This window comes from Myotis myotis, unplaced genomic scaffold (assembly GCF_014108235.1).
Source record: "Myotis myotis isolate mMyoMyo1 unplaced genomic scaffold, mMyoMyo1.p scaffold_m19_p_13, whole genome shotgun sequence".
Classification (NCBI taxonomy): Eukaryota; Metazoa; Chordata; class Mammalia; order Chiroptera; family Vespertilionidae; genus Myotis; species Myotis myotis.
In genome coordinates this window covers 29821953-29848000 of record NW_023416317.1, presented here as the reverse complement: position 1 = coordinate 29848000, position 26048 = coordinate 29821953, and the positions used below count along the sequence as shown (strand labels likewise).

The window sequence follows — 26048 nt, the reverse complement described above, 5'->3', positions numbered from 1 at the left end:
GTGTACCACTCAGGTGATGGATTTTGGATAATGGGCGACTATGCATGTGTGAGGGGAATTCTCTGTAACCTCAATTTTGCTGAACCTAAAACTGCTCTAAAAATAAATAAATAAATCACATGCTTGCTTTTTTGTTAGTCTAGCAGACTGCGTAAACCCAAGCCTGCCCTTCTCAGGAGCGATCAAAGAGGGAAATTTCACACTGCAAATCCCCTGGCTGACAATGGGGCAAAGTAAAATGCTGAATTATGATAGCAGCCTTCAAGCCACACACACATGTCCAACAGTAAAAGGTAAAAATCTAACTGGCTAAGGAGGTTTAAACATAACTTTTTATTAATAAGAGGTTTATACTCACGTAGGGTGATCCTTGGGTTCCCAAGCCAAATGATAAAAAGTAAGGGGAAAAAAGATTTGAGTAGGGACAGCAGAGACTGCACACTAGAAAGGCAACATACTTCACAGAGTTTGTTATCCAAGTCTAAATGAATAAACAATGACATCAATCTCGGGGAGGTGTGGGCAGAAAATCAGTATTCTGAATAGCTACCTGCCCTAGCCAGTTTGGCTCAACCTGCGGACTGAAGGATCACAGGTTCCAGTTGGGTCTAGGGCATGTACCTCAGTTGCAGGCTCCTCCCCAGCCCAGGCTCTGGTCGGGTTACATGCAGGAGGCAACCAATCAATGTGTTTCTCTCATATTGACATTTCTTGCTCTCTTTCCCTCTCCCTTATACTCTCTCTAAAAATCAATAGAAATATATCCTTGGGTGAGGATTTCAAAAAAAAATAGCTACCTTAGAAAAAAAGAACAAAAAAGAATAGCTACCTTATTGCACAATTATCATATATGCAATACATTATTTGAAATGTTCAGATTTCAACAACAATAAATTGAGACAAGCAAAAAATTGGGAAATGTATAGCAAAAACAAGAAAACAAGCAAGCAATAGAAATTTGGTCCACAAAAATTGCAAAGCAATCATAATAAATATGTTCAAAGAATTAAAGAAAACCATGTCTAACTGAAAGCATGACACTATCTTTTATTTAATAGAGAATAGGAATAAAAAGATAGAAATGATTTAAAAAACAAAATGGAAGTTCTATAGTTTGAAAATACATTAACAAAAATTTAAAATTCACTAGAGGCTCAAAAGATTTCAACTGGCAAAAGAATTAGTTAACATGAAGATATATTTATAGAGATTATGATCTGAAGAACAGAGAGAAAAAAGAATGAAGAAAAATGAGTGGAGCCTGAGAAAAATGTGGGATATCAGATACAATGGAGGCCAGAAGGCAGTGGGATAACATAGTGTGAGGAAAATAAAAAACTATCATACAAGAATCTTGTATCTAGCAAGACTATATTTCAAAGTTTAAGATGAAATAAAAGCACTGTCAGATGAACAAAAGATGAGAGAATTTTTTGCTGGCCAACCTACCTTACAAGAAATACCAAAGGAAATTCTTTAAGAATTACCAGAGGATAAGCTGAATTTACAAGAATAAAAAACCAAAGAGTGCTGAAAGGTAATTAGTAGGTATTTATAAAAGACAATATAATTGCATATTTACCTATTATTTAGTCTTTTAACTGATTTAAAAAGCATTTACATAAAATAATGTGTGTCACTGTATTGTTGTGCCAATAACACAGAAATGTAATATATTTGACAAGAAACACAAAAAGAAGGGGCAGGAGCAAAGATATATATATTAAAGGGAATCCAAGGGAATAATGCCAGATGATATTTCATATTCATAGGAAGAAAATGAAGAGAACCAATAATGGTAAATAAGAAGTTTAATACTGCTATTTATTTATTTTTTAATTTTTATTTTAATAAATTTTATTGATTTTTTACAGAGAGGAAGGGAGAGGGATAGAGAGTTAGAAACATCGATGAGAGAGAAACATCAATCAGCTGCCTCCTGCATACCTACTACTGGGGATGTGCCCACAACCAAAGTACATGCCCTTGACCGGAATTGAACCTGGGACCTTTCAGTCTGTAGGCCGACGCTCTATCCACTGAGCCAAACTGGTTAGGGCAATACTGCTATTTAAATGTCATATGATTATATCAAGCAATAATTATAACAATGTATTGTTGGGTTTGTAATATTTAGATGCAGTATGTAGAACAATAGCACAAAAAGAGGGGAAGTAGAGCTATGTAGGAGCAAAGTTTTTATATTCCCTTTGAATAAATATGAAGTAAAATTTGAAAAGTGAATGTATTACTGGAAAAAATAACTAAAACAGTATAATTAGAGATTTTTGAAGGAATTAAATGTTACACTAGAAAACAATGTAAAAGAAGGCAATAAAGGAGCAAAAAACATAAAGAAAACAAAGTATAATGGATTGGATAAATTAATCAAACAAACAAAAACATGATCCAACTATATGCTGTCCGCAAGAAACACACTTTAGATTTAAAGACAAAAAGGTAGAAAGTGAAAGTATGAAAAGAAAAAAGGTATACCATGCAAACATTAACTAAAATAGAGCTGGAGTAATTACACTAGTATCAGACAAAAGAGACTTTAAGACAAAAATTACTAGAGACAGAGAAGGACATCCTATATAATAAAAGGGCAATAATATCCAAATCGACTGAACGACTGGTCGCTATGATGCACACTGACCACCAGGGGGCAGATGCTCAACGCAGGAGCTGCCCCCTGGTGGTCAGTGCATTCCCACAGGGGGAGTGCTGCTCAGCCACAAGCTGGGCTGATGGCTGGTGAGCGCAGCGGTGGTTGCGGGGACCTCTCCCGCCTTTGCGGGAGCGCTAAGGATGTCCAACTGCGGGAGCAGGCCTAAGCGGGCAGTCGGACATCCCCCGAGGGCTCCCAGACTGCTAAAGGGCGCAGGCTGGGCTGAGGGACCACCCCCCCCCCCCCCGAGTGCACAAATGTCGTGCCCTGGGCCTCTGGTTTTATAATAAGTAACAGTCAATCCATCAGGAAGACGTAACAATTATAAACATGTATACACCTAACAACAGAGCCCCAAAATACATGAAGCAAAAACTGACAAATGAAAGGAGAAACAATAATTCAATTATAACAGCTATAGACTTCAATACTCCACTTTTAATAATGGATAGAACAACTAGACAAAAGATCAATGAGGAGATAGAAGACTTGAGCAACACTATAAAATCAATAAGCCAACTGGACCTGACCTAAGAAACATCTATATATAGAACAAAACTCCACTCAGCAACAGCAAGAGAATATAGATTCTCTTCAAGTATACATCAAACATGCTCCAGAACAGACTATATATTGGCTCATAAACAAGCCTTGATAATTAAAGGATTAAAATCTCACAAATGTGTGGACATTAAATAAAATACTCCTGAATAGCCAAGAGATTAAAGAAGAAATCACAGGGCAATGAGAAAATACTTTGAGATAAATGAAAACAAAAATGCAAAATGCCAAAATTTACAAGCTGCAGCTAAAGTAGTGCTCCTAGGGAAATTTATACCTGTAAATGCCTGTATTAAAAAAGTGTTCAAACCAACCCACCCCACCAATACCCAATACCACGCATTCTCTATCGTATTATTCTATTTCAGTGCCTGAAGCTCTCATTGTATGTTTATGTTATGTCTCTCCTCATTAGAACATAAACTTTCTGAAGGCAGAAACTTTGTATTGTACACTGCCTGGCCATATTAGAGCAACAGCTATAGAACAGTACCTGACTATATTAGGGGCTTAATAAATATTTTCTGACTAACATCTTACTTAGAACTATCACTTACATTTAGATAAGCTTTAGCTGTCAATCCAAATTTCTGTTTATTTAGCATATTATTACTGACTTATCTTCCTATCAATTTATAGAATTTGGGATCCATTACAGAATCACTCTTTTAAATTTTCTAGTTTTAAGTAAAACTTATCCCACCAACATTTTTTGAAAATAGCCTATTGTTTCTTTTAAATTTTATTATAAAAAATACAAAAAAATCAATCTTCTTAAAACAAGTCAAATAAAAAATAAAACTAAAATAAATAATTAATATAATATACAATGGCTAAGCCAATGTTCATATATTTTTGAACTGCAGAGTAAGAAATCATTCCCACTTGCTTAATATACCTTACAAATTCTAGATACTGAAAGGTGTGAAACAACAACTATACAAAAGCTTGAAAGAATACTATAGTTCCTTAAAACAATCAGAGCCTAAGTTATCAATAGTAATTATATCTATATAATAAAGTTTATTCACACAATAAACATTTAAAATTAAATGATATCATGATAAAAGCCACTTCCCCCACAATGTGGAACTTACACAGTCTTTTTGTCCTGTCGAAGAAGTTTAGAAGAAAATTCACTTAGTACTTCCAGGAAAGCCAGATTAGGAGGTGGATACTCTTGTCCTTTCTGATTTTGGTATTTAAAGGCAAATTCTATGCCATCCCTAAAATAAAAGAAAATATCTAGTTTTTCCAGATAGCTAGTGTAGTTCTCTCAATGGGATAGTTTTAAAAACACTTGGGAAGGCTGCAAAATCATCACTAAAGATAGTAAAATCTCATAAATTCAATGATAAAATGTTACCCATGTGAGATATTTGCATAATATTAAACTTTATTTTTTTTTTTACAGTAAAAAAACTATAAATTGTGAAAATTAAAAGCGCCCTAGCCAGTTTGGCTCAGTGGATAGAGCTTTGGTCTGTGGACTGAAGGGTCTCAGGTTCAATTCAGGTCAAGGGCACATGCCCAGTTGTGGGGTCAATCCCCAGTAGGGGGCATTCAGGAGGCAGCCGATCAATGATTCTCTCTCATCATTGATGTTTCTATCTTTTTCTCCCTCTCTGAAATCAATAAAAATATATATTAAAAAAATTTAAAAGCCACAAAGTTAATTCCTATGTGTATTTTTAGGGGTAACAGAATACCATGGAAAGATAGTCAGAAAATTTGTTTATTAGAGTTGGTTGTAGTACCAGGCAGCTCTGAGTTTTTGCAAAGTAAAGTTTTGTCATTCAGTTTTCAGTTATGAATTGAGGCTGACCAAATCAATACTACACAGTGTTTTTAAACCCATGTTCCCACAACATTTTCTCACTGATAGACCAGGTAAATATATTTTGTTAAACTTTACTTTCTATACTTCATAAGATGAAAAATGGGTAGTTTTAGTTTTTTTCCCAAATTAAAAATGGCCTCCTAGTTGAGAATGATGACACCAGACAATCTCTAAAGTTTTTATAACTTAAAAAACCTGTTCATTTGTCACTTTAAAAATGGGTCAAGTAACAGCTATCTTAGTTAAATTCCAGTAAACCAGAATCTGTATAATAGAATGTTACAGATTATTTAGGTCACTCACTTGTGAAGCGTGGCAACTGCTTCTCGTGTCTTGATTTGGTCCAGTCCAAATGTAAGGGCAAAGCGACGTGCCAATTCTTTAATGCCACTGACATGGGCAGATGTCCTATCTAGATTGGGACCTTGCTCTTGAACAAGTTCATTAAACAACTGGTAGAAAGAAAAAAGGAAGAAACCTACAGTTAAAAAGTATTTATTTATTGTATTTATTGTTAGAATAGGTAATATAATTTAAAAATATTTCAGAGGCATATGGTAAAATATTTAAGTATAGTCATACTGTTCTCCTTTCCTAAATCATCTACTACTAACTAGTTTCTTAAGATCATTTTCATGTTAGTTATGTGATTAAATGAAACAGGAATTTATTTCTTTTGAACAAAAAAGTGGGTTGGGAAAATGAAATGTTTATATACACTACATATTCATAAACATCTATATGTTCTTTTTGTTGTCATTTTCACAGGAATGACAATGTATAAAATAAAGGTTGAGAACTTTGTTTTTTCACTTATATATCTTAGACAAGAACACTGTGCAAAAGACCACTTGTATATTGGGGCTATTCCCTCCCCCCGCCAATAACAAAATATACAGAAGAGTTCTTAAGCAGGGTGGAGGGCTTTTATAAATTACATATACATTACATATATGTGTCAAAATAACAACAAAAACAAAACCTCAGAGCACTAACGATCACACTCCCTTTCATCTCCTCAGCAGTTTTGCTCCTGTGCTTATTTGCTTTTCCTTCCTGCATCATTAACTATTCCCTCTACTAGATGCATGCCCTATCTTCACTTTAAAGTTTACATTTAAAATAATACAGCCCTGGCTGGTGTGGCTCTGCTGGTTGGAGTGAGGATAAAAGTAAATAAATAAAATAAATACAAAGAGTATATTTCATTGTATAAAATTCAAAGAACATCGAAGTAAAAATTTCACTCCCTCCCTTTCTCCCACTAAATATCATTCTTCTCTCCAAAGGTAATCCGTGTTCAAGTTCAGAAGTTTTCTAGGCCAGTTTAGAAATATTGATATATTTCATATACAAAGTTTTTATTTTTACGTAAATGGCTCCATACTACATATTTTGTCCTAAAACTTGCTATTTTTTCATTTAATGTTTTGTCTTAAAAATCTTTTAGCTACTTGAGATAATCAGTTTATTTAACCATTCCTCTATTGATGGACACTGAGACTATTTCCAATTTTTCCATATTACAGAAACTGCTGCAATGAAATGTCTTTTACATATATATCTTGTGCACACCTGCATGTAACTATGTAGATACCTAATAACAAAACATTGATTTTAAAAAGAATATACATCTTGAATTTTGAAATATACTATAAAATTATATTACAAGAAGACAAGAGCAATTTCTTTCATAAGGGATCTTTTTTCCTCATCTTTTTCAATTATAGGTATTATTAATCATTTCAATTCATGCCAATCTGATCAGGTGTGATAAATATCTCATTTTACTTTGTATTTCACAAATGATTAATGAAGTAATGCCTCTTTTTATATGTTTACTGGTTTTAAGATTTCCTCTTCTGAAAAGTGGCTTTTCATATCCTTTGCTCCCTATCCTAGGGGGTGTATTTATCTTTCTTACTGATTGTAACGTATGATTAAAAATACTTGCGCCCAATCTTATTTGTTTATTAACTTTGTTCATAGTGCTGGCTGATGATTAATCTATTTAAAATTATACATATCATCAATTTTTACTTTGTGGCTTCTTTCTTCAGTAAGGACTTCTCCACTCAAGGATATAAAAATATCCTCTTTCATTTTCTTATAAACTTTTAATTTTTAACATTTATATAATAATCCAACTAGAAGTTATTTTGGGTACATATTAGGTAGGGCTATAAAAAACTATTTCCCCAAAGATATATTCAATTGCCCCATTATCATTTAATGAAAAGGCCCAATCCTTTCCCCACTGATTTGAAATGAGACCTTCATATCATAGACTAAATCTATACACACATATCTATGCCTCTCCCCCCAATCTCTATACTAATTTACTAGGCAATTATTAGGAATCTTACTTATACAATAATATATGTGACATATTTCTTTTTAATGATTACTTTTTAAATATCCAATTTGGCATTTCATCTGGTTTAACAGTAGATCACCTAATGATTTCATCTATTTGAAATATTGGATTATCTTCCAAAAGAAAAGACATGTAACACATGTCTTTGTACCAGAAAATATCCATAGTAATATACTGATATAATGACTCAATTTAAATGAGGTAAGATACCTAGCACATACGAAATGCAAGGAAGTGCTCAATATATTAATTCCACTTCTTATCTCTTTCCTTTCAAATTTCTTACCTGCTGTAAACTGAGAATGAGGGTCTTGGCACATTGAATTTTATCAATCTGCCTGGTTTTACTCAGTGTTTCCTTAATAATATCACCATAGTCATTGTAATACTGTGAAGAAAAGAAAGAAATCATTGTTTTAAAATCAGTGAAATTTCACAAGATAGAGAATGGGTTGGTGAAAAAAAATAGGTGAGTATACAGGTATTTAATTTCTTAATCATAAACACAATGAGAATTTAAAGATTTTGTCTCAAGTTAAAGGAATACACATTTGATATTAAGATTGTGAAATCCTACTACTAATAAAACTAAAAAGTTGATAATTCCAAGAGAAGTCATATAGGGTAAACAAAATTCCTCATTCTTTTAACATAGACTCAAAAGACACTATTAAAAGGTGACAAATTGAGGAATAGACTTTGGTAGAAACTTCCTTAAGAACTAAAACGAAAACAGTTAAAATTGCTTACCTCGGGGAAGTGGGCCTAAATAAGGGGTAAAGGTAGAGTAGGTAACAAACTTAACTTTTCATTTAATACTCTGTGTACTAGCTTATTTATCTCCCTAACATGTCTATATTTTATTATTATAATATAAACAGTAAAAACACTGACTGAGTAAAAACATTTGATTTTCAACAGTGATTGAGAAAAATTTAATTTCTTTATAATTCAGTTTTTTTGATACAGAATGTAAAAAAATTTCCCTTCTAGTAAAAAATTAGGAAAAGTTTTATTTGAAACCATTAAATCTGAATTTTATTTCCAAGCTAAAACTTAAACCCTAAACCTATGTGAAGAAGTGAGTATATTAGCCTACCAAAAGAATTTTTTATAATCTTCAAAAAGGAGGGTATGCTTCCATGATATGAGGTGCAAAGAAGGGAAAATAATTCATAAGAATCATCCTCTAAGTGCAATTAAAAACGATCTCAATGTAGGAGAAAAAAAGAGAAAGATATACTGAAATACTAAAGTGGTTCAACGAACAGATTGCTAATAAATTCAGATTTTTAATGACTACAGAGATGAGTGGGGCAAAACGCCACATAACCAGGGATATAGAACAAAGGGTTATTAACAAATAGCTATTAGATTACTCACAAAAAGATTCAAGCCTATAATTATCAGAGGTGTGCAAAATTTTGTAAGGATTTTAAAAGGTTTGGAAAAGACTCACTTCTTGACACCAATGCAATATTGTTAAGTACTGACAAGGAACAACCATGGTAAGCTCATATTCATTCATCCAAACCCTGCCTAGACATTAGTTTAGGAAACCTTCTCTGATTCCTCTCACATAAGTCTGTTTCTATATCCTATGCTTGCTTTAAAATTTGTACATCTGTCACTACAATAATTATGCTGAAGTTTTATGGAAGGAGCTAAGTCTTGAAGCTAAACAAACCTAAAATGAAATCCCAATTTTTGCTACTTTAATGATTGTCTGATCTTGGAAAGCTACTCAACCCAAGCCTTAACTTCCTTATTTGTAAATGATTTGATTTTCTACCTCATAGGGTTACTGTAATCAACAAAAATAATGTAAAAGCCTTAGAACAGTGTCTCAAATATAAATAGCACACACACACAAAAACTAGGCAACCAAAAAACAAAACCTCAAGCAAAAAACAAAACAAACAAAAACATAGGCAACTATTCATTAACTTTATGTTTACATTTTAGTTTCTCTATTAATCTACTAGAGGCCCGATGCACGAAATTCGTGCAAGAGTAGGCCTTCCTTCCCCCAGCTGCTGGCACCGGCTTCCCTCTGGCACCTGGGACCTGGGCTTCCCTTGTAGCCCTGGCTTCGTCTGGAAGGTCATCTGGAAGGATGTCAGGCCTAATTAGCATATTATGCTTTTAATATTACAGTAGAGGCGGTGGTGGTAGGGGGGAATCCCCTCAGCCCAGCCTGCACCCTGTCCAATCCGGGACCCCTTGGGGGATGTCCGACTGCTGGTTTAGGCCCGATCCCTAGGATCGGGATCCGGCAGTCGGACATCCCTCTCACAATCCGGGATCACTGGCTCTTAACTGCTCACCTGCCTGCGGGCCTGGTCGCCCCATGCAGCCTGCTGCTTAGTCGTTTGATCGCCTCTCACTAACCTCCCTGCTAGCCTGGTCGCCCCCAACTGCCCCCCCGCGGATCTGGTTGCCCCACGCAGCCTGCTGTTTGGTCGTTTGGTCGCCCCTCACTAACCCCCCTGCCGGCCTAGTTGCCCCCAACTGCCCCCCCTGCGGGCCTGGTTGCCCCATGCAGCCTGCTGCTCAGTCGTTTGGTTGCCCTTCACTAACCCCCCTGCGGGCCTGGCTGTTCCACACAGCCTGCTGTTCAATTCTTTGGTCGCCCCTCACTAACCCCCCTGCTGGCCTGGTTGCCCCACACAGCCTGCTGCTCAGTCGTTTGGTTGCTCCTCACTAACCCCCCTGCCAGCCTAGTCGCCCCACGCAGCCTGTTTGGTTGTCCGTTCAGTTGCGATGGTCGCTTAGGCTTTTATTATTATAGATATAAGCAGAAATCATGTCTTTTTAAAACCTCTGACCACCTGATTAGGTCCTGATTTTCGGCACAAAAAAGAACCCGCCAAACCAAAACAAAACTGGCTACTTGCACAGTGCTCATCACATTTCAGTGTTGACAAAATATGATCAATTAGTTATAACATCATAACTATAACTGGATTATACCTAAACATGGATAAAGACACAATGGATCTATGGCATACAATATTCTGATCACGGGAAAAGTAAAACCGTGTTTCTGACGTAAGAATAAGGCCACCCACAACCACAAGAAGGTGTTCTCTCTTATCTGTGCCTGTCAGACTACGTTATAAAGATTTCTGAGCACTGATTTTTTAGAGGATTAAGAGCAAAATGGAGCTTTTGGAAAAAAGAGCAGCCAGGAAGGTAAGTACCAGCCAAAATTGTCATAAGAAAAATTGATTAAAACACTTCAGTATCTCTTTACTTCCCTAGGGGAAAAACCCAAACTTCTCATACAGCATATTGGGCCTAACTTGTCACTTTCTTTTTTCAAAATTTAATTTATTGAGTTTTTACAGAGAGAGAGGAAAGGGGAGGGAGAAAAAGAGAGAGAAAGGGTAGTTGAGGGAGGAAGGGAGAGAGGAACATTGATTTGTTGTTCCACTTTCCTATGCATTCATTGGTTGATTCTTGTAGTGCCCTGATGGGGGGTTGAACTTTCAACCTTGGCATAGAACAGTGATGGTGAACCTATGACACGCGTGTCAGAGGTGACACGAGAACTCATTTTTTTGGTTGATTTTTCTTTGTTAAATGGCATTTAAATATATAAAATAAATATCAAAAATATAAATCTTTGTTTTACTATGGTTGCAAACATCAAAAAATTTCTATATGTGCCATGGCACCAGAGGTAAGTTAGGGTTTTTCAAAATGCTGACACGCCGAGCTCAAAAGGTTTGCCATCAATGGCATAGAAGGATGACACTCTAACCAACTGAGCTACCCAGCGAGGGCTCTGTCACTTTTAAAAAATCTTATCTCTGCCTCTGTTTTCATAAGCAATCTATGTATCAAATTACTTGCATTTTCCCCAAACAATTCATATTCCTCTGTGATGTCCATGAAGTTCAGTCTACAAGTCCTCCCACTACTTCTTTGCTTGACTAATTTATGCTTAACTGTCTCAGATGTAGTTCAGAAGTCACTTTTAAGCAGTTTTCATTAACCCTCATATTTTACTCTTTTTTTTAAATATACTTTTTATGATTTCAGAGAGGAAGGGAGAGGAAGTGAGTGATAAAAACATCAATGATGAGAGAGAATCATTATCAGCTGTCTCCTGCACACCCCCACTGGGGATCCAGCCCACAACTTGGACATGTGCACTGACCAGCAATCAAACCATGACCTCCTGGTCATAGGTTGACACCAACCACTGAGCACACTGACTAGGTAATGCTCACATTTCTCAAGAGTTGGGTATCTGTTTTAAGGATGCCCTACATATGCTTCTGTATAATGCAATTATTTAATTACTTGACTCTATCCAGCTTTAGACTGGAATTAAAGCAGAAATTAAAAAAATCTTCGTAACTTTAGCTCTGGCAAGCAACATGGTACACAGTTGGCATACTTATAAAAATGTCTGAAGAGATGTCATAAGCTTTCTGCCATGTTGGACAAGAGAATACAAAGCCACCCTCCTGGCTGGGTAGCAAAGTTGGTTAGAAGAGCATCGTCCCAATATACCAAGCTTTGGGGTCTGATCCCTGGTCAGAGCACATACAAGGATCAACCAACGAATACATGACTAAGTGGAACAACAGATCAATGTTTTTCCCTCTCTCTCTACCCCCCTAAAAATAAATAAAATCTATACATATAAAAGCCTAAGCAACCAAAAGACTGAATGACCAGTCACTATGACACACATACACCATCGGGGGCAGACGCTTAACGCACAAGCTGCCTGCTGGTGGTCAGCGTGCTCCTACAGCCAACCTCCCATGGCCAGCCAACCTCCCACGGTCCCTCCCTGTGGCTGGCTGGCCCCAATTGCCAGCCAGGCCGAGGGACCCCACCTATGCATGAATTCGTGCATCGAGCCTCTAGTCCAGGGGTGGGCAACCCCTGGCACGCGTGCCAAACATGGCACGCCAGTAACTTTTGCTGGCACGCAAAACCCTCTCTTATAATCTTCCACTTACAATTTTTTTCTTCATATTGACTTTTTATTTTTCACATAAATTCAGTGTAGGTGCATCTTAGATAAGTAAATAATTTTACATAACAAGTTATCTTAAAGACCATAGACATGGATTAACGAGAGAGGGGAAGAGCAATTTCTATGCCTCTGCCTTAACTCTCCCTGCCTTCCTAGATCTGACTAGTGTTTTGGTTTCATCCACATATGCTTGTGAATCTTTGCTCTCAGTGATGAATTTTTTGTCTCATAATAGGAGTAGCCTGACAGATGAAAGTAGTAGCTCATGCATATCTCTGAAGGTCACGAAATATAAACTTGATGTAAATAAAATCTCGGTCATCAGTGATGCAGCAGCAAAAGTGCCACTGATAACATCAAACGGAGTCATAAAGTTTTCTGTCGGACTATCAGTGTACATGTATACATTAAAAAATAAATGTATTTTTCATCATCATATACTGTGTTTTTGTTGCTCAAATGAATTTTATTATTTCTTCAAGGTTCTTCACATATGTACACCTTAAGAGATATCAAATAGGTGTAACATGTTCTCAAAAAATTAGGGTTGGCATGCAGAAGAATTTTGAGTCAGAGATTTTGCTGGTTTTGGCATGCACTCACAAAAAGGTTGCCCACCCCTGCTCTAGTCCTATATAATAAAAGGCTAATATGTAAATCGACTGAATGGCGGAACGACCAGTTGCTATGATGTGCACTAACCACGAGGGGGCAGACGCTCAACGTAGGAGCTGTCCCCTGGTGGTCAGTGCGCTCGAACAGGGTGAGCGCTGCTCAGCCAGAAGCTGGGCTCATGGCTGGTAAGCACAGCTGTAGTGGCGGGAGCCTCTTCCTCCTCCACAGCAGTCAGACATCTCCCAAGGGCTCCCAGACTGCGTAAGGGCGCAGGCCAGGCACCAGGCCTCTAGTAATAAATAAAAATAATAAAAGAGAATACATGGCCTTGGCGGCTCTCTATGGAGCATGCCTGCACCATTTCCCACTCCCATACTCCAGGTGTGTTTTCCTTGCTTCTCTTTTTCTCCTAACCTCTAAGTGCCCTTCTTTTGCCTCTGTAACTTGTTTCCTGAGCCCATTTTTTTCTACAGCTCACTTCTACTTCTGTGGCTTTCTAAATAAACTTTTCCTTATTTAAAAATAAAAAAAGAATATATGGCGTCAGGAAAATAAAAACGCATTCTTTCATATAAATGTGAAGAACTCCTACTTTACGGAATTGGATGATATAAAATTTATACTTATATAAGAGACAGAAACTTTAAACATATAAGAAATCATCACATAGCCTATTTTATAAACAGGTAATATGCAAATTGACCATCACTCCAACACACAAGATGGCCGCCCCCATGTGGACACAAGATGGCCATCAGGGGAGGGCAGTTGGGGGTGATCAGACCTGCAGGGGAGGGCAGTTGGGAGGGACAAGGCCTGAAAGGGAGGGCAGTGGGGGGGGGGAATCAGGCCTGCAGGGGAGGGCAGTTGTGCGGGACCAGCCTGCAGGGGAGGGCAGTTGGGGGTGACCAGGCTGGCAGGCAGAAGCGGTTAGGGGCAATCAGGCTGGCAGGCAGGCGAGCGGTTGGGAGCCAGCAGTCCTGGATTGTGAGAGGGATGTCCGACTGCCCGTTTAGGCCAATTCCACCGGGATCGGGCCTAAACGGGCAGTCGGACATCCCTCGAGGGGTCCCAGATTGGAGGAGGTGCAGGCCGGGCTGAGGGACACACACTTCTCCCTTGTGCATGAATTTCGTGCACTGGGCCTCTAGTATATACATAAAAGCTGTGAATTTTGGCTTCTGTTACCATCCTTTCTTTCATTTTAATTACAAATTTCTCTGCCAATTAGATGAAAAGAGAAAAAAGAATATAAAAATATACCTTCATGTAGTGTTTAAAGATGTCTGCAGCTGCATGCATGTCAACAATATCATAAATGATAAGTTTGCTGAAGGCAGCAAGTAGATTCCTTCTTTTATGTAAGGCCTCAATTTTATTTGCTTCATCTTCTTCATCACCCTCTAACCACAGAAAATAAATTATGAACTTTATCCAAGATAAAACCATGTAGAAACTCTATATAATAAAAAACCAGCTTATACCTTTACAAAAAGGTATAATTCAGTTTTAGATGGGATGAAATAATGTTATACTAATTATTTGAGGGTGCTATATTTAGTTAGATGATTATCAAATATTTGCTAGGTACTAAGGTTCCTATTTTCTAGGAGACTCAGAGCAAAGACTAAAATAAGAAAACCACATGTAAAAAGATGATTTTTTCTGATATTTTCATCATAATACTATTGTCTGTTTATTTTAAAGTGTGGTCTTATTTCAATATTACTCATTTGCTAATATATTTCCACAGAAAAGAAATTTTTAAGTCGCAGGAAAAAGGTTTTCCTTTAGAAAAATACATGGGGGAATAATGGCAATATATGGGGGAGTTAATTTTCAATGCTTGTCCTAAACATGGTCTACAGTATCAGCTGAGAAATAAAATTTATTTTGCAAACCATATTAAACACATATACATTTTTAAAAAAGCCCTATCAAATGCTTTTAAAACAAGTAGTATTTCTTTCTTATTTATTTGTTTATTTATTTATTTACTCAGGACCTATTGACTAGTCTATTTCTAATCCTAGGGAAACTTTCTCTACAAGGCTGAGATGATAACATTTACCACATTTTTTTTGTTTCAGGCTCTGTACTGATCCTCTCATATCTTAACCTGCCTTTATTTGGAGACAATGTTCGTTCTTCCCATCTTTAGATTCATAAATAAAACAAAAAACCCCCAAAATAACCCCCCAAAATTCTCTTCAATTTCTTTCTCTTTCTACTAATTGGTCCAGCTGTGAAGCATCAATGCTTGGAGAAGTTGGAAATCTTTTTGCTTAAAACAAGTAGCAGGTAAATTTTATCTTTTGAGATTAATGTGGACTCTAAATAAAGACACTGTTTCATAGTCTAGTATATTCTAAAATGTTTTGTTAAATAAAGAACATTCTAATAGCACCAAAATAGATCTGTGGATCAGATGTGCCATAGATCTTATTTTAGAGAACTTAAATTATCTTTTTCACAAATAACCTATATAATTTATTTACGATTGTTTACATTCCGTCTAATTTTGCTAATTATCATTCTGCAGGCTCAGCACAGTTTTGACTGGTGAGGTTTGATAAGTCTTTCAACACTTAATATATTTTGTTAACTTAAGTACTATATGAGAAAGGAACTCTGATGTTTTCCCCTTCAGAAAAACCGTGAAACAAAATCTATCCCACATATACATTTTGCATGTGTGAAGTGAAAATGTATAGAATTATTCATTAGAGCAAAGGAAGGAGACTTCACTGTGCATTTTTATTAATTTTGGTTTCTGAATTACACAAATGTATTATTTTTTTAAAAAAGGAGAAATTCTAATATTTTAAAAATTTGAATATTTTTCTCATATCTTTTGGGGTTGGTAAAACAAGATCAATAGTGACAAGATGATAGCTACAAATACCCATGCTCTGGTTTTCCTCATCTTGGTCAATGAAAACGTGATCCATCACAAAACTGAGGAGTTCAGACTGAAGTCCAGTATCTGGATTAAACACCAAAGGCTGAAGGCCTTCTCTGCCACCTGTCATTAATTGGTGGCTAAAAATCATCAAAAGATCACAGAGTAACATGAAAGCCTGGAATGCAAAGGAAATTCATTAGTAAAATATTGCTACAATGACAAATCAATGTTAATAAAAATATACTAAATTAAGTATAGTTCAATGATAGTATCATAATAGAAACTTTGGGTATTTAAATTCCAACTACTTAGTTTTAAGTTTCTAAACTTAATAAAACTAAACACTAGTCATATTTAAGATTCCTCCTTCCCCAAATATAATCTATTTCTTTTATTTGACTTTATTAACTCAAATACTGATTAAGAGATTTTTGACTTGACTGTAAAGATACAATGAGTTGAACTCAACTCTGGAAATACAAAATTGATACAATAAATTATGACAGTGGTTAGAAATCAATCATACACTGCTTACTCAAATAATAAGTATAAATCTTAAGACCAAGTATAATTTCATAAATTACAATGCAGTACTATAAACCTATAAGCTACTATTTTGGATTCTTTTTTCCCCCCTCACATTTTTTAATTAAAAAAAATTTTTTTAATGTTGGCATTATTGCAGGAGTCCCCTACATCCTTGCCTACCTCCACCCTCCCCTGCCTACCCTTTCCTGAACTTTACCAAATTACTGTCCATGTCCACGGAGTATGCATACATGTTCTTTTAAAAATCTAATGTAGCCCTGGTGGTATTGCTAAGTGGTTAGAGCATCAGCTTGTGCACAGAAGGGTCATGGGTTTGATTCCCCGGACAAAGGCACATACCTTGGTTGTGGGTTTTGCCTTCCCCTTCACTCCCTCCCCTGCAACCCCGCATTGGGATGCATGCCAGAGGCAACCAGTTGATGTGTCTCTCTCACATTGATGTTTCTCTTCCTCTCTCTATCTCTCTTCCCCCTCCCTCCCTTCCTTTTACTCTCTGAAAAGCAATGGAAAAAATATCCTCAGGTGAGGATTTAAAAAACAAAATCTAATGTAAAAAAAATCTCTAACATTACATAAAATGAAATTCAAGACCATTTACATAAAAACCAGTATCTAAAGTTTCCCAACAAATTTAATCATTTAAGGCAGGGGTGGGAACATCCAGCCTGCAGGCCATACAAGGCCCAGGAAGTCATTTGGTCTGGTCTTGGCAAGGTATTAGGGGTGAGTTAATTAAATGTTTTACCAAATATTACAGGCTAATTTTAAGTTGATAATTTTGTATGGCCAATGAATGATGTTATAAATATCCAAATGGCCCTTGGCAGAAAAAAAGGTTCTCCAACACTGATTTAAGAGAACTTTCAATGCATTTCCCCAAGGAGAAATTATTATAATTATGTTGCCAAATTTGTCCTATTTAATGGGTGGTATGAAATAAAACTGTCATTAGTTTATTGTAATTGAAAGGTTTTGTTGGTAACTGAGGGCTCTGATATTTCAAAACAATCTATTCACCGCCCTCCAAAATTCATTTCTATGGGAAAATACAACTTTGGCATGTATTTGGTGATTGCCATATACTTTGCTATAAAACCTCCAGCAAGACTCATGGCAATTCATGCTCTGACTACACAACCATGAAATATATAAGCCTATTTAGAAAAAGCCACTTGAAAAGAGGAGCATAAAAAGAATCCAGACCTTTTGTTTTTTAGCCAAGGCCAGTTTTTAGTTTCGGATATCACCAAATAATGATGACACAAAAAACACTGAATTTTTTGGTTTAAATGTCCAGAGCTAGGTAATTTTATTTATTTATTTATTTTTAAAAAATATTTTATTGATTTTTTACAGAGAGGAAAGGAGAGAGATAGAGAGTTAGAAACATCAATGAGAGAGAAACATCGACCAGCTGCCTCCTGCACATCTCCTACTGGGGATGTGCCCGCAACCAAGGTACATGCCCTTGACCGGAATCGAACCTGGGACCCCTCAGTCCGCAGGCCGACGCTCTATCCACTGAGCCAAACCGGTTTCGGCAGAGCTAGGTAATTTTAGACAGCACTGGTGGCAATCAGAGATTTCGAGAACAAGGTTTAGGGTAGATCATCTCTGTTCCTATTTTTTTTTTTAATATATTTTATTGATTTTTTACAGAGAGGAAGGAACAGGGATAGAGAGTTAGAAACATCGATGAGAGAGAAACATCGATCAGCTGCCTCCTGCACGCCCCCTACTGGGGATGTGCCTGCAACCAAGGTACATGCCCTTGACCGGAATCGAACCTGGGACCCCTCAGTCCGCAGGCCGACGCTCTATCCACTGAGCCAAACCGGTGCTGGCTCTGTTCCTATTTTAAGTTAGATGCTGATAACTCAATAAAGAAAACCCATGATAACCTATTTGTAAAAGATATAGCAAAATATAAGTACTACTGTACACTTTAACTAGACTAATTAGACTTTATTTCTAGCCCAACATCATAATAAAAACAGCATGGAAAATGTACGTTCTGTTTCATATTAAAGTACTTCGTAATAGAAAAACAGTAAGATAGCTGACAAAATCACTCCATGGAAATGGTATTGTCTTGGGCTCTACTTTGACCCTCTTTGGACTGCACCCCTTCCCAATAATGAGTAGTATGTTGTACCAATTGTATATGCCTACTTGCATCTCTACTTCTATACCACCTTCCAGGTACAAGGACTCAGGCATTTCTTTTTTTAAATCCTCACCCGAGGATATTTTTCCATTGATTTTTATTTATTTATTTATTTTTAAAAATATATTTTATTGATTTTTTACAGAGAGGGAGGGAGAGGGATAGAGAGTTAGAAGCATCAATGAGAGAGAAACATCAATCAGCTGCCTCCTGCACACCGCCTACTGGGGATGTGCCCGCAACCAAGGTACATGCCCTTGACCAGAATCGAACCTGGGACCTTTCAGTCCGCAGGCCGACGCTCCATCCACTGAGCCAAACTAGTCAGGGCTCCATTGATTTTTAGAGAGAGTAGAAGAGAGAGGAAAAGACAGAGAGAAATATTGATGTGAGAGAAACACATCAATTGGTTGCTTCCTGCATGCGCCCCAGCCAGGGTCCGGGCCAGGGAGGAGCCTGCAACTGAGGTACCTGCTCTTGACCAGGATCATTCAGTCCACAGGCCGATGCTCTATCCACTGAGCCAAACCGGCTAGGGTGACTCGGATTCATTGCCTTAACAAATCTGATTCTGCTACCAGAGGCTGGACAGGATTCTTCTGCAGGCTCACTGCATCCCCAAAGCACATACTCCTAGGTCCCAGGGTGGTCAAGGAGCAGCTGTTTGAGGGGGTGATGCTGATAAAGTTTGGACATGTGAGCTAAGTGTTCACATGCATGTATGAGAAGTTCTGCCTAGTGTGGGAAAGAGCTGAAGGTGAGATGAGAAAAGCGAGGCTCATAGGCCAGCCCTCCATGTTCTGGCATAGAATTCTTAGGAGTCAATAATTCTAATTTGCACCCAGCCTTCTAGGTCAGCATACTTGTCAAGGTAAAAAAGACATGTAACAGGTTTGTTAGATTGCTTTGTAACTTAAATATTTAGACATCATAATCTTGTTCTAGGTCTCATTAATGTTAGGGAAAAACAAGCATGCTAAGAAGTACAATAAAAAATTACATCTTCTTACATGTTCTGTAATGCATTTGAGTTACTTTTATTGGGAGCTTTTAATAATTTCTTACCTGTTCCTTTACTGGAGTATTAACATTAGATAGGCACTGTTGGCAAACAGCCAAAAAGGATTTCACGGTTTTCCTCAATACCAACAAATCCTCCTGTAAGACACATTCAAATTTGCAAGCATGAATTACAGTATCCTAGAAAACTGACCCAAAATAAATAATACATGGCAAAGAGCCAAATTGGCTCAATGTCAAAGAAAGTCATAAAACCAAATTTCTTGTTGGGAACCAAACCATATAGTTATTTCCTAGTTCAGCCGTCGCCAACCGGTGAGCTGCGGACCACTGGTGGCCCATGAGGTCCGAAAGGTTGGCAAACGCTGTCCTAGTTATCCTAGTAAAAAGGGCCAACAAAACTGATAAACCCAAACACTAAGTTCTATTTACCTATACAATGCTCAGTATGATTTTCTTCAACAAATTTTCCTTTATAAATATGGGCTTAGGCTATTAAAATTGTAGGTCATTCCCATAAACATACTAACTGTAAGGCGAGGGAGCACAGCAGCACACTGAAAAAATCAATTAAGCAACAAATGTGTACTGAGTTTCTCTTATATTCTCATCATTCTGCAAAATGTTAAGGGAAGACAGATAACTTTAAGACAGTGCCCAGGTGCTCAGAGTTAACATCCTAGCAGGAAGTCAGACCAATTAGAGAGTAAGTGTTAAAATTTTTTTTTTATTAACTCTATAGTAGAGAGAGATGAGTTAGAAGGACTTTCACAGGAGGATGGGCTTTAATCTAAGGTTGGGTGGGTGAACAAGATTTAATCAGATGGCCATGTAATATTTGTTAGCAAACATTTGAAAAACATAAAAGGAAATTTAAATTTATCAAGTACCTATAATGTGTCAGACTGGATTGAGGGTTCACTGCTACATAATTTATCGATTAGAAGTAGTAGTCATTATTAGCAAGGGTTTGAAACCAGGACTGTCTCAGATCAGAGCTCATATTCTTCTCACTTAGTAATGAGCAAAATGCATGCAGATAATTCAGATAATTTCCACAAAATCACTTCATGGAAATGGTAATGCCCTGGGCTCTACTTTGATCCTCTTTGGACTGCACCTCTTCCCATGAATGAGGAGTCTGTTGGACCAATGGCATATGCCCACTGTGTCGATATTTAAAATGGTAATGAAGATAATTAAATGAGAAAGACAGATATAGGAATTACTTTTTAAAAAGTACTCTATTAAACTAAAATTCTTTTAGCCTTTTGTACCAATGACAGTACTCAATGCTTTGTTGGACCTATACATCCTAAATAATGATACTTATATACATGTTCCCTTTTGCTAACATGAGTGCAGTATTTGGAAGAAGGAGTAAGCTCACCTTGTGCAGAGTACTAAAAAAACTCACTGCCTTGCAAACCTTTAATGTTTCAATGTAGACGAACATACAATAATCAACTTCAACAGTACTTTACTTTCTTTAATTTTAAAGATAATACATTAGGGGAAATTTATAATGCACAAGGGAACAGGCAGCTGAATTAGAATATAAGGAGTGCTATGTTGGAAACCCAGAGTCAAACAAAAGTAGTCACTGAAGAGTTCCCAAAGAAGATAACATGCAAGCTGAATTTTGAACAATTACTAAAAATTATCTAGCTATAATAAAAGATGTTCCAGAGGGTACAGGATGTTCAGGAGCCTGGAGGTGCTTTTGAGAGACTGTTAATTTATTGTAGCCGGGGCTTAAATAGGCAGTTGAGTGGCAAGAGAGAAAGCCAAAGAGAAAAACAGGATCCATTTCCATTTAAATGAAAGACCATTAAAAATGCCATGTTAAATAATTTGGATATTAGTCTCATGGCAATGAAGAGCTACTGAAGGATTTTTATCATGAGTGCTAAAATTTTGTGTAAAAAAATCGTATTATAACCAGAATAGGAGAATGATGTGGAAGACAGAGACTAGTTAATAGTAGATACAATCTTCTGTTGTGGGCTTATTACATACCAAGTACTGGGCCATAAATTTAAACCTCACAATCACTCTATGAATTAAGTGGTAATACTACTATTTTGCAGATGAGAAAACTGAAGTTAATAAAACTGAAGTTAAATCCAAACTATTTTAAGTGATAGAGTAAGAGTCGAAACCTAGGATTACTCTGACTCTAAAGTTCATGTTCTTAATCATTATTCTGTATTTCCTTACATATTAACAAAAGCCATAAGAGTAATCTAGATTGAAGGCCTAGAAATAAAATGTTGGCAGTAAAGATGTGAATAGCGTAGATGAAAAAAGGTGTTCTATGGAAAGTAACCTCACAGGATGAACCAAAAAATGCCTAACTGGGCAGGTCATGGTGGGTAGGCATGCCCTCGGCATATAATTTCTTTAGTAAAGGTTAATCTTTGCTTCAAGCAAGCCCTGTCCATTGTTTCTGTGCATCTAGGTCAGTGCAGCAAACTGCGGCTTGCGAGCCACATGCGGCTCTTTGGCTCCTTGAGTGTGGTTTTTCCACAAAATACCGACGTCTGCACACGGGCCACAAAGTTTCAATCGCACTGTACGTGCACGCCCGCACGTGGTATTTTGTGGAAGAGCCACACTCAAGGGGCCAAAGAGCCGCATGTGGCTTGCGAGCCGCAGTTTGTCGACCACGGGTTTAGGTTAACATACCTTTGAAATGCCTCTCTTCAGACCTCTCCTTCTAATATGATCACACTTTCAGATCCCTCTTAAAGTGTGACTGAGATAGAGTATGTGGCGATATGACCATAACCCAATAAGGGCTGCAAGAACTATCACGGAGATAGTAAGACCTTAGGTTCCTTCCTTAATTTCAAATGCATAAAAGAAATAGCAAAACTTTTATTCTTTAAAGCACTTGAGATCTTCCTTTCCAGCAACTGTTGTCAGTTTTGGCTCAAATAAACTCCTATAAAAATTCTCTACGCCCTAGCCCGTTTGGCTCAGTGGATAGAGCATCGGCCTGCAGACTGAAGGGTCCCAAGTTTGATTCCAGTCAAGGGCACATGCCTGTGTTGCAGGCTCAATCCCCAGTGTGGAGTGTGCAGGAAGCAGCCAATCAATGATTCTCCTTTATCACTGATGTTTCTATCTCTGTCCCTCTCCCTTCCCCTCCGAAATCAATATAACAAAATAAATTCTCTACAAGTTTAGATGTTTCTTATGTCAACATGTTAGTAAACTTTAATTTGTTTTTCTCCTGCCAAACTGTCTCATGTCAATTTGATTAGACCAGTCAGAAGAATCTTGAAGGGTAGAGGATGGTCTTTCCACCTCAACACTACTAACTGGCTATGTGGCCTTAAAGAAATTACTTTGTATCTCAGACTTACAGATTTTTTAAATCTATATACAAGAAGGTTGACATATGTATAATATGAGCTTGTATGATATTCTGTGATTCTGCTGAATTAACTCCTAGGTCAGTGATGGCGAACCTTTTGAGCTCGGCGTGTCAGCATTTTGAAAAACCCTAACTTAACTCTGGTGCCGTGTCACATATTTGCAACCATAGTAAAAGAAAGACATATTTTTCATATTTATTTTATATATTTAAATGCCATTTAACAAAGAAAAATCAACCCAAAAAATGAGTTCGCGTGTCACCTCTGACATGTGTGTCATAGGTTCGCCATCACTGTCCTAGGTAATCAAATGAGACAAATTAAGTGCTAACTGGTAAACCTCCTAGTATTCAAAGGATGAATGTTCACTGTTCCATTGCTAGTACCTAGAATAGTGCTTGGTACATGGCAGGTGTTTGTATTTACTGAATGATATGTAAGTACACAGATGATACCACAACCCTAGGAACAAATATGTAATGTGTTCATCTTATCAAAAAATAAATAGAGCTTAAAAATGATGCTAGGAGGTATTAATGTTCCTTTATTCTCTTAAAATTCCTGGTTAATGTGCAAAGAAGCAGCCTAGGGAATCACCTATCTTTGGAGTTAGAGGCAAAAGATTCCTTTAAAAGTCAATCATAAAACAAATATGAATTATGGAAAATGCTAAGGTAACAGTTGAATTTGAGAGATGATTACTTGCCAGTTCACCTGAAGAGTTGTAAATTTAATATCATAACTAAGTAAGCAGTCTACTGATGACTAATCAGTAGTAATATTTTAAGAAGAAACTGAAAATTGGAAGCAACCAAGGAAACAGAAGCTAGAGGCCTTCTTTAGCAGTAAAGTTTGGATACAACCTAAATATTATTTGAGTCCTCCAGAAAGTTAATGTATATAATTAGATTCTGTGGATAAAAAAGGGTTCTCCAATAAATCTGACTGCAACTAACCTCACAAGGTGATTTGATCATAAATTCCTAACTGCAGATCTTGGTAGGTATAAAAAAGCCCTGTGGGGTTGTGGGGTTTGTTCTTGTGTACCTAGGCTAACACACCTTTGCAATGCCAGAGTAACCCTCTTTTCAGATCTCCAAAGTATAACCATCTTCAAGGCAGCACATAATCTTGTCAACCATCCTATAACCCAATCATACAGATTCCACCCCCTTACCCCCAGTTTTGCTTTATCCCACACCTTTATGTAGTCTTTCTTAAATTCCCACCTTGATTCCAAATGTATAAACAGAACTGCAAAGCCGTAGTCCCCAGGTGCATTTAAAATAGTGTTTCCTGATGTGTCCTTGGTTTGGTTCAAATACACTCATAACAATTCTCTACAGGGCCCTAGCTGGTTTGGTTCAGTGGATAGAGCACTGGCCTTCGGACTGAAGGGTCCCAGGTTTGATTTCAGTCAAGGGTACATGCCCGGGTTGCGGGCTCAATCCCCACTAGGGGGCATGCAGGAGGCAGCCGATTAATGATTCTCATCACTGATGTTTCTATCTCTCTCCCCGTCTCCCTTCCTCTCTGAAATTAATAAAAATATATTTTTAAAAATTCACTACAGGTTTGGACCTTCTTACAACAACAACTGCACTGAGAGAAACACAAATACCAATAGGTTTAGGTAAATGTGCAGATACTGTATATTTAACAGAGTTAGCTAATCTCATAGAGTAAATCCCTTTGAACAGGTGGGAATTTATGTTTCCTGTGGACTTTGGAACACTGCTTTTATTCACTCCATGATTTTTTACTTCATTGTGCTGAGATCTTACTATATTTCATTTGACTTAAATAGAATTATGATTGCCAAAACAGGGCCAGTTTTTGTTGTTGTTATTTTTAGATTGGTGTTTCTCTTGTGCTCTTGATTCTTATTTTTCAAGGGGCATTAAAAATAAAGCTTACTCTATCAAACTTGTAATTTAATACTAGAGTTTTAAAATGGCAAATCCTGAACCTCTTTAAAAAATTTGAGGCCATGGCTGGGTAATTCAGTAGTTAGAGTGTCATCTGGATGTGCCCAGGTTGTGGGTTCGATCCCGGTCAGAGCACATACAAGAATCAACCAATGGCCCTGGCTGGGTGGCTCAGTTGGTTAGAACATTGTCCTATACATCAAAAGGTTGCAGGTTTTGAGTCCTGGTAAGAGCACATATCTAGGTTGTGGGATTTGTTCTCTGGTTGGGGTGCTTAGGGAGGCAACTGATCAATGTTTCTGGCTCCATCAATTTTTCTCTTTCTCCCTTTCTCTCTCTACCTCTCCCGTCCCCTCTCTATCAATGAACATGTCCACAGGTGAGAAAAAAAAATCAACCACTCAATGCATGAATAAGTGGAACAACAAATTGACGTTTCTCTCTCTCAAACCAATACAAAACCAAAACAGATATTAAAGGTAAGACTGCCTCTTAAAAGCCGCCTATTTCAATATGATTATAGTAGTCAGTGAGAAAAGAGAATTTCATTCCTACACACACAAATATGTGCAGATTTTAAATGGGTGATTCCTTTTCATTTTGTACCACAATTTTGTGTGTCTAGAGGAAGACCAAATTTAGCTGTTCTTTTTTGTCCATAGCTAGGAAGTACCATTAAGATAATCCTAGCCCTAGCCGGTTTGGCTCAGTAGAGTCCCAGGTTCGATTCCGGATAAGGTTCGATTCCCTTTTTTCATAATAAAAAAAGGGGCACAAAACTATTCTAGTTACCTAGAATAGGCAAATAGGGTAATTGACAAAGTGTGGTCAACAAGACCAAGGGGTTACCTTACTAGGCCAGGGATTGGCAAACTTTTTGTGTAGAGGGTCAGACAGTAAATATTTTAGGCTTTGTAGGTTTTACAGTCTCTGTCCCAATTACTTAACTCTGCCACTGTACCAAGAAAGCAGCTCTAAACAAGACATAAGTGGCCCTAGCTGGTTTGACTCAGTGGATAGAGCGTCGGCCTGG

The 26048-nt window shown here is 37.2% G+C and overlaps 1 protein-coding gene across 17 annotated transcripts in view; it reads right to left on the bottom strand.

The window, feature by feature from the left end:
• STAG1 (stromal antigen 1) overlaps positions 1-26048 on the bottom strand; it is a 338918-nt gene that overhangs the window by 15916 nt on the left and 296954 nt on the right. For all 17 annotated transcript variants that reach the window (XM_036332484.1, XM_036332482.1, XM_036332487.1 and 14 more), the window contains 6 exons: positions 19750-19842; positions 15969-16143; positions 14327-14466; positions 7736-7837; positions 5376-5524; positions 4330-4458 (listed from right to left, as the gene is read on the bottom strand). In XM_036332484.1, the coding sequence (XP_036188377.1) occupies positions 4330-4458; positions 5376-5524; positions 7736-7837; positions 14327-14466; positions 15969-16143; positions 19750-19842 (788 nt within the window). The remainder of the gene's footprint in view (positions 1-4329; positions 4459-5375; positions 5525-7735; positions 7838-14326; positions 14467-15968; positions 16144-19749; positions 19843-26048) is intronic.